Here is a 9,207-nt window from a genome sequence, read left to right as displayed (position 1 = left end):
CGTGCTCCGCGCGGAAAAAATATAATTGAAGATCGATAAACGGTGCAGGAGCCTGCGATACCGATCGCGGATGCGTTGAACAGTTCCGCCGGCTGCCAGAGATGGAGCTTGCAGTACCAACTGTGCTGTGGATCAACGTGTGGATCGTGGATCCTGTCGCCGACGAGAAGGAATGCATTAATTGTAATTTTCACATTTTTACGGTACTCCTGGGTGACTTTATTTTACAAAGAATACAAAGCTGTGAAAATTCTACTGATACAAAGACGGTGTCCTATTATCTCCCTAGTTTCCCATCAATTTATTAATTCACTCGTTCACTCCGCGGATAAAGGAGGAGGACAGTAACACTGACCCTCTTTCTCCGCGGCGTATCTCGCAGCGCATTGCTTCAGCAATACCTTGAAAGGATGCGGCGTGATATCCTCGGAAGCCGTCAGCAGCTCGTCGGTAAGCTTCAGGTCCTCTTCCCGCCGTTTCGCCTCTTCCCGGTACCATTTCTCCGTTCCCTCGGCTTCCCGGCGACGGCAGTCGTCCGCGCACTTCCTTTGCTCCTCTAGATCCCGTTTGTATCGTAGTTTCCGATCCTTATCCTCTTGTCTGGCGTAAATAGTCAACTTTGCCTCTGTCTCGATAGCCTTTTCCATCTCCTCCCTCTCCAACCTGCGTTTCTCTTCTTCGTCTCTTTCCCTTTGACGCTGCAGTTCCATTTGTTCGTCGCGACCCCGAAGAACATCCTGCAGAACTCTCTTCCTAGCTTCCTTGAACTGCTTCACCGCGAGGTCTCGCCTGGCATTAGCTTCTTTCGCTGATTCCTCGATGATGCGATCCACGGCGACGTCCCTCATGGCTTCTTCCTTCCTGACGTCTTCCAGGTACTGCAAATAGGCTAATAGCTCCCTGCGCAGGACAACGCTGGACTCCTTAATCTTGCTCTTCTCCTTAGCCAGCTCTGCTGCTGCCAAGGTGTCCCTCAAACGGTCCATTTCAGCCTCTCTGCGAGCCTTTTCGGCTAGTCGTCTCTTCGCGCCTAACACTTGCCCCTGGAGTTCCTTCTTCAACGCATCCCTTTTCCTACGCTCGTTCTCCAGCCTCTCCAGTTCCTCCTTGCGCATCTCCTCCTTCAGACAGGCCACGTACTCCCTGTCCTCTTCCTGAATTTGCTTCTTCTGTTCCTCCAGGGCCAGTTTGCCCGCTATCTGCTTCTCTAGAGTCATGACTACTTCTCGGCCACCGAGACAACGAGTCTTAGCTTCCTCTACCTCCCTCTCCTTCTTCGCTTCCACGTCTCTCAGCATCAGGTTGTGCCACAATTTCTCTATCTCCTCGTTCTCTCGCCTTTTAGCCTCGTTCTCCGCCATTTGAATCAGGTTACTCTCTTTCACCTCGACCGTGTACTTCTTAGCCATCTGCTCCCGGATCTCGGGACACCGGGCCAGGTACTGTTGCATCCTTTTCGCAGCCACCAGCGCCAGACGCTGCTCCTCCTGCTGCTTCCTCAGCTGCTCCGTCCGCTCCCGCATTTCGTCCATCCTCGCGTCATCGCCGTGCTGGGCCTGATCGACCACCTCGCGGGTCAGGCTCATCTGCTCGCGCAGCAGAACCTCGCGAAGCTTCTGCCTTCGCTCGTTCACTGTATCCTCGTGGGCTGCTAGTCCTGGGGAATCCATCAGCAATAGCTCTAAATACTTCAAAGAATACTTCATCGTTTCCTTGCTCAACCTACGTATCGTTAATCCTAAAATCTGATTATATTCCACCTGCCATTCGAACTATTTCGATGGTAATGGAAAGCCGAAGCAATTCAGTCGTCTATGAACCTTCAGCTACCAACCGATCGTTGCATCTTTCAAATACCCTGATCCATGAACTCAAGAAACACCGAGAAACGCAATCGAACAGGCGATCGAACCAACGAGAACATCCTAAACCGGCGATGCCGAACCAGTTTGCACCTAGTCCATCCCCGAACCCCCGTCACGCTTACTCCCGGCCGGATACCTTGCCGAACGTGGCTCCAGACTTTCTTTTTGTTGATCCTCCTGTCCGTCTGCTCCTCGAAGTCCATGGTCTTGATCAGGTGCTCGTGCTCCCTCCTCCTCTCCGCCTCGTGCTGCTCGATCGCGGACCTGTCCCGGTACGGCAGGATAACGCAGTCAGCGCGCTCTCGCAATCGGTAGCCTATCGCGCCCTTCGGGCTGCCGATCACCGCCCGCGGGTGCCTCCTCGGGATCAAAGGGCCGCATCGCACCTTCGGCAACGGCGTCACGTTCATCTCGAGAGCAAATCGTCGACGACCGGCGGCGAATGGCTTGAAACAAGAGGTTCGCTCGCTCGCCAGCGGCGGGCCGAGCCGTGTTTACGGTTACTATGACGATAGTCCGCCCTATTGAATTAATATTTGAGGGTGGGGTTGATTTGCAGCGGCGGTCTAGTTACGACCCGGTTAGACTGGGTACACTTGGACGTCGCTCAATGCCCCAGAACGTGACTGGCAGCACGCGACTCCGTTGAAACGCGGCTCACCGTGTCTGAAAGGAGTCTGGCAAGGAGCGGCGCGAGTTATTGGACTGCGGGAGACGCTTGTGTATGGCCAGGCTGAGGGCGCAATTCAATATTTTGAAAAGGTGCCGGCACCGAGGAGTCGCGGGACCGTGGCTCGCTAATTGAGCGGACGCGGGACCATCATACAAACACGGATTTTCCTACGTTATTTTTGCAAACACTCCGTGGGAACTTGTTTCGCGGGTCGAGAGGTACTGGGGGCCATAGAGTACATAGACTAACGAGTACTGGTGTAGAGAAATAATTGCTTTCTCGAGCGCGAGCTTGTGTAAAACAAGAAATATGCCGAATTGATGGAACTAAATGCTTTGAAAGAATTTTTCAATTCTTAACTATTAGACGTCGAGTTGTTAGCGTCATACCCGATAATCTGGAAACTGAATCTTACAACGATGAAATAAATATTACTCTCGAATTACAATCCTTCTCTCGACTTTCGTTTGAAAAATGCACCTAATGTATCCGAACGTTTCCTCCGGAAGAGACATCAGCGTCGAAATAAAATTGATACGCGGAGGAAAGAGCGTCGGGGAACGATTTGCGTGAGTCAGGAGATCGCGAGCGACCTGTCTCGCATAATTTGAAACTCGACGCCGCGTTGCAATCGCTCCCGCTTCCGGCTCCGCGAAATTTCCTGCCTAAATCGGGGATATTGTGTGCTTGATTACTTCGATATAGATATTGCGTTACAGCCCGTGGCAGCCCGGGGGGGCGTGTAATCGAACTACGCCGAGTTCTCGTAAACTCGATGAACTCGAAAGACGAGCCACCTCGTCGAAGTCCCGAAGTTCCGACGCCGCGCAATGTTAGCACTTCGCCGTCGAACTACCGCGTTGCTCTTCTCCTCTGATCTAACGATTTTACGGCCGGTACTGCTGGATAATTACTTTCTTGCTCGCGACGAGGCGAGCCCTGAGCTGTTCGACAATTTCGGCTCCCCTTGCACCACCAGCCCGCTCGAACGTCCCAATCCCCCGAACGCTACGAGAAAACATCGACGATTGCAGGCGGATCGACAGATCGCAACGGCGGCCCGGTTTCTGGGAGTTATATTCTAATCGACTCTATGGTCTAATTAATGATTACAATCTTCAGTATTTTAGAAATCAAACAGGGATACCGTGCGATTTTTCTACAGAATCGAGCCTTCGTTCCATGATACTTGTTACTACATCTTTACAGCAGCTTCTGAATCTGAGAATTTCATAAAAATCGATTGCAATGCCAGCTTGGAAGATAATTTGTTTAAACGTACTGTTTAACGCATGCAAATACTTCCACCTTTTCACTTTCTTCCCTCAATACACAAACGTCGCAGTGTTTACTGCGATATTCATTGAACTCCTCTGAATTCACTCGACCCAGGGAAAAACTCTCGCCGCTCTTCGATCACGCTGCTCTACGTCAGCTATTTTTACAAGCGACTCGAACGTCGAATCGATTCTTTTCCATTTCCCCGGGAATCTTTACGCGATTCTTCTTCCAGCGATATCCAGTTGCAAGGAGGACGGATTTTATCGGTCACCCGTTTCCGTGCGATCGATCGCCGGCTCGTTCGTCAATTATTACACGAGTTTATCGAAAATTCCGATGGATGGAGTTTCGGTTTTTCCAGTTTCTCGATGGTAAAGATTGGAAGCGAAGCTATGATCATGGGGCTAGCAGCGAGTGGCAGGTTCATACTAACCTGGCGCAGGGGACACCATGATCAACGAGGTGGTTCCCCCGGGCGAGAGGCTACGCGCTGAAGCCCGTGAATACTCGTAACGGGTATTTGTGCGTTGAATTTTTGATAGTGTGGAACCGTTGCAGGCCGTGGGTTCCACGCATTAATTCCTCAATGAAAATCCCTTCGTACATCTCTCATCATTCTGCCGATTCTCCATCGTCGACGATCCTCTTCTGTTTCGCTAACAGAGACGTGGCCTTCGTTGAACGCGACGTGCAACGCGTGTGTCGCATTCATTCGAACCGAAGTCCCTTTTCACATTTTCCATCGCTTTCATTCAATAAATAACGTTATTGCTTTATTCGATAAACGGTAACAAAGGATTACTCTCGTTACCGTTAATCATCGTTAACCTCTTATCCCATTTCGTTTTCGCTAAGAGGAAATATATACCTCCCTCGCGAATCTATACGTTCTACTCTACAATGTTCAGTTCCGACAAGTATTTCCCCCAGCCTGGAGTCAAAGGATCATTTATATCCATACTTACCAAATCGAGCTTCAAATCCACGGTACGAGTTCGCCTTAACTCCAAGCTACCGCGTCAATATCGAAAACGTAACGAGCTTCGTAACCGACTTCTCGAAGGGCCAGCAAAGAGCCTAGCAAAGCGTCAAGGATAACCTACATACTCGGCCGGACCCCGAGCACCCTCGAGCGCGTCTGTAAAGGCTCTCCAGCCGGCGAAGGAAGCGAAATCAAAGGAAATCAATCGGGCCTCGAGACTTCCTTCAACCATCCACGTCGGACAAGTAGCTCGAGCGAATTCGCGGGGATGCGTGACCCATTTCAACGGCGTCGGAGGCTCTCTCGCGACGGAAAACCGTGCTGCCGCCAGGCCGTGCGGAGCGGCGTCTAAGGGAAATGCGAGGCATCGAGAGAATGGGGCGTTTTGTCGGTGAAAAGACCCGGGGATGAGGTTTTTCGCGGGCCGCGGCGTGAAACCTCGTAAGAGGGACTAGTGCCGCGGGATTCGCCTAGTTCTGCCGTCAGAGTAGTCGCCAGGAATCCTCTCTTGAGACATTGACAGTTCTTATTGCGCAGCTTAACTTACCCTCCGAGCCGTTCCTCGGACAACGGTGAGAACTCGCGAGGCTCGAGGGTGACGAACGCGGGCCGGGACTCTGAGACGTTCTCACAATGGTCTGTCACTCGATCATCGGGGAATCCCCGGTGAAATGGCTCGGAAACGGCCGTATCGAGGCATTACCGTCGACTGAAACGCCGATCGGTTGCCCGCCCGCCGACTGTAAGTCCCCGGGATTACAGTCCGGGAACCGCCGACCGGATCGGATCGATGCAGCGATGAAGCTCGACGAGGCTCGACGAGATCTCACCGGTGATTTTTGGTAAAGGGTCGCGGGGATCGGTCGCCATCCGCTTTCGTCGTCGAACGCAGGGTTTTACCATAGAAACATGTCTTTCTCTTTATTGTACATTCTTGCGTGCGCCTAGGTCTCGCAATCTCGAACGCTCGCGAGGGTTAACATCTGTATACGAGATTCGAGCGAGTTTCGAATTTCTTGGATTTCATTAAAATTTGCCCGCACCGTCGAGTGGCTCGACGATTTTCTTCGTTTCGCACCGCGTGGACCATCGGCGGCTCTGCGTTGGCGCGTTCGTTGGAATTCGGGAGCGCAGAAATTATGGGGAGGAGAGAATTACGATATGCGCTATAAAATATAACATGTATTTCTATTTGAAGAATATATAATTAACCCTTTCGTTACGGTGATGCTTGTTCATCGTTTGGGAGACTTGAATCGCCAGTCTGCGCTTTGTAGTAAATCGAGTCCGACGTCTTTCGGTTTGCCGAGGGGGCGCTGAAGTTATTCGGATCCTTGGTTGAATTGCTTCGAATTAGTATGCTAAGAATTGTAAGGATACGCTTGGTGTAATTTCGTTTAAAGGTCAAACTCGATCAGCCTTGTCGCTCGAAGCTTTTGCGGTGAGTTTTAGGGCACGAGAAGCTTTCAGCAACGAGTCGCTGCAGTCACTAGATTAAATTTTCATCGTTAGAAGCTTTGTATTCCGGAAAGGACAAACGTCTCGGTACATTTACCTGAAATATTTCACTTCGCGGAACATTCGGACATCGAAATCGTTACAAATGCATAGAATTCGCAGTTCAACGATCGCCCTTGGCAACGGAAGGGTTACAGGGTCATACGCAGCGTATCTTTTTTAACAAAGTGTGAAAACGAGTAGAAAGTCAGCCAACATGACTGGCCGACGGTCCACGCGGCACTCGACGCGTTAACGAACTCGAACGACGCGGCGTGTGCGTTCGACGCAGATTTAATCGGTGAGTGGTACTTAGACTGCGAATTTTATGCATCTACACCGCACAGGATTTTCGATAATTCGTCACGTTTTAACGACCTTTTCATTTCGCTTAGAGATCAACAGAATTTTTCATAGAATGTACATATCCCCTTTTCGACTACAATTTCTCTAAGTCAACGCGCAAACGCTTCTATCCGCGCGAAGATTCACGGGGCGATCGCACATCTTTGTGCGCAGTCTGATCATCAATACAGAATTTGACACGAATGTACGTCCTTGTAGATCAATTTAGTAAGATCGAACAAACATCGATTCTCCTCGCGCATTGTCTCGTCAGATAAAAAATAACATTATAAATGCAGAAAATTTCGCAGTCCGGTGAAGTCGTCTCTTAACAGTTCAAAGACGGACTTCGCTGTTCCATCGATCGATTCACAATTATTTCGTTCAACGGTAATTTCCAGACACTGTAGAGACGGGATCGTCTGGTCCATCACAGCGGAGCAAACCGGACGATGCTGGAAGCTGACGGCGACTCGAAGATCACGTGACAAGCGACGGAAGCATGGTACCTAGGCCGGAGAGTCCAGGTGGGGACGTTTGTGAAGCATGCGAATAATACGAAGCGAGTAGAAAAGAGAGTTACAGGTAAACAGAATACTCCAACGTGTACAGTGAAAAATGATTCTATAATAATGTACAAACTAAGCAATCATGAACGTGTGAAAGTGGAGCGAAGCAAGGCACGAATCTACCTCGATGAACCTACATACTCTCGTTGCGGTCCTCGGCGGTTCGACGAATTTCTACGACGCCGATCGACGAATAAAATGGAGAATGGAACCGGCGTGCGCTAGACTACAATCGACGCGACACTTAATCGCCCAATAATGTCTCCTTCCATTTCACGTGCCAACGACAACTTTCACAAAACGTGGCAGTTCCCTCGAGAAATCATTACTGGGCGAATAGAAACAGCAGAAACGAATCTCTCTCCCGATTCACGATTCCAGAAATTATAGACACCTCTCGATTCGATAATCAAGTTACGTCTATTCTGCAATGGAAATCACGTTGCTCGAGTATCCACTATCATAGTTTCATTCAACAAGTCTCAAGCTAACCGTTCCAAGTGTTTAACACTTGCAGTCGAGCAATAAGAACGAAAGGCGAAGTAGTAAACAAGCAAATTAGTTTCCGCTGTTCCCAGGTATAGTCTAGCACTCGCGTGCAAGGTAAGGCGATTCTCTTAAAACAACGAATGAGTCCTCGAACGAATCGAATATACTCCACGGTTACTCGATACCCGATCACTGAATACTTATCACTGGCATCTGTCCGAGCAGGCTCGACCGAGAATCACGGAAGATGAAATCCGCGCCGAACGGATCGAGGTGGGTGCTTGGTAATGCCGTTTTCATTCCCTGTCTAATCGTGTAGGTACTATCCCGCTCGAGAATCAACGTCGACAGTTAAAATTGTAACGCGGAACGGAACGCGAGCGGGCCGGATTGGCCGCGGTTAAGTGTCTTGGAGGGTTCGGTTCCGGCCGGTGTTCTCGTTTGCCCGGCGTTTAAGCGAATGTGACACGGTATCGTCGTACACGGCGTCCGCGGCTGGACCGTTTAAGGCGTCGAGCTGGTCGCGGTGGGCGCGGGTATGCCCGTCGACGGTGTGCCGGCAGCGGGCATCGCCGGGGGCGCGTACGGGCTGCCGCAGAGCTGGTCGGCGATGCGTCCACCCTCGCGGAGGCCGCTCAGGAATGCCCCGTGCACCGTGGCTGGGTAATTTCTTATGGTGTGCTCGCCTGAAAACACAGAAATCGGGTCTGGTCCATCATCGATAGAAACGTTCGGGAATTGTGAGCCGCCGTTACGAGTAATTGAGAATTGCCGTCGCGAGAAACCGTGAGCTGTGGATATCCGGAGTTGTAAATCGCGATTGTCCCAAACGGTGAATTGTGATCACGGGGAACTGTGAGTTGCAGTTGCCCGAAGTTGTAAATTACGATTGTCCCGGATTGTGAACCGTGATTACTCGAAGTTGTAAATTACGAGTGTTCCGGATTGTGAACCGCGATTACGCGAAGTTGTAAATCGCAGTTAGCCGAAGTTGTAAATCGCAGTTATCCGAAATTCGAGAATATGTATTCTACGTAAAAAGCCGAGAAGATAGAATGCTATTGAAGTGCAAACATTGTAACCGTAGATTGATCGATTCATTTATAAAGGGAGAAAGGTGTAGAAGGTCGTTACAGAATTGTTGTAAAATGTCACGTGAATGAGTGTATTCGTAAATATTCTGTGCGACTTCAACCGATTTCATTCAGCAGACGTTGAGGGACTGGTCCATTACAGCCCGGCGAAGCAACCGTTCGAAAATCAGTTCGCAGATTCGAGTTTAATCAAGAATTTAGAGACAACAAGGGGCGAAATGAAAGACGAGCGAACGGAACATAGCACATCGAAGTCGGTAGAGTGTACCGCAATAAGTGTTTCATAGAACGATTCAATAAACCCATTACGAGACTGTTTGAATCCCTGGTTTGTGAAACGTCTGGGTGAAGCGAAGTCGCGAAGCGGTGAACGAGAGGGAAAGAGAGAGGAGATAGAAAAGCGCATTCTCTG

The 9,207-nt window shown here is 50.1% G+C and overlaps 2 protein-coding genes and 1 non-coding gene across 5 annotated transcripts in view; 1 reads left to right on the top strand and 2 right to left on the bottom strand.

The window, feature by feature from the left end:
• Window positions 1-223: 223 nt before the first annotated feature.
• LOC116426392 (cilia- and flagella-associated protein 53) lies at window positions 224-2,774 on the bottom strand. The gene has a single exon (XM_076372504.1). It carries the CDS (start codon window positions 1,704-1,706, stop codon window positions 318-320), a length of 1,389 nt encoding a protein of 462 aa, XP_076228619.1. The 5' UTR covers window positions 1,707-2,774; the 3' UTR covers window positions 224-317.
• A 1,470-nt stretch (window positions 2,775-4,244) lies between these two features.
• Window positions 4,245-4,392, top strand: LOC116426406 (U1 spliceosomal RNA). Its single transcript, XR_004234902.1, has one exon. It is a non-coding gene; the product is annotated as a U1 spliceosomal RNA (small nuclear RNA).
• Window positions 4,393-7,250: 2,858 nt separating this feature from the next.
• Su(var)3-3 (lysine-specific histone demethylase Su(var)3-3) overlaps window positions 7,251-9,207 on the bottom strand; it is a 134,556-nt gene continuing 132,599 nt past the window's right edge. For all 3 annotated transcript variants that reach the window (XM_076372577.1, XM_076372576.1, XM_076372579.1), the window contains one exon: window positions 7,251-8,387. In XM_076372577.1, the coding sequence (XP_076228692.1) occupies window positions 8,206-8,387 (182 nt within the window). In that variant the 3' untranslated portion in view covers window positions 7,251-8,205. The remainder of the gene's footprint in view (window positions 8,388-9,207) is intronic.

The sequence above is a fragment of the Nomia melanderi genome, chromosome 12 (assembly GCF_051020985.1).
Source record: "Nomia melanderi isolate GNS246 chromosome 12, iyNomMela1, whole genome shotgun sequence".
Lineage (NCBI taxonomy): Eukaryota > Metazoa > Arthropoda > Insecta > Hymenoptera > Halictidae > Nomia > Nomia melanderi.
Note: the sequence above shows the minus strand (reverse complement) of the source record. Positions and strands in the feature narration are given on the sequence as shown.

Bases quoted from the DNA above. Each gene is read 5' to 3' on its own strand.
- LOC116426392 (XM_076372504.1), bottom strand. From the start codon at position 1,706: ATGAAGTATTCTTTGAAGTATTTAGAGCTATTGCTGATGGATTCCCCA.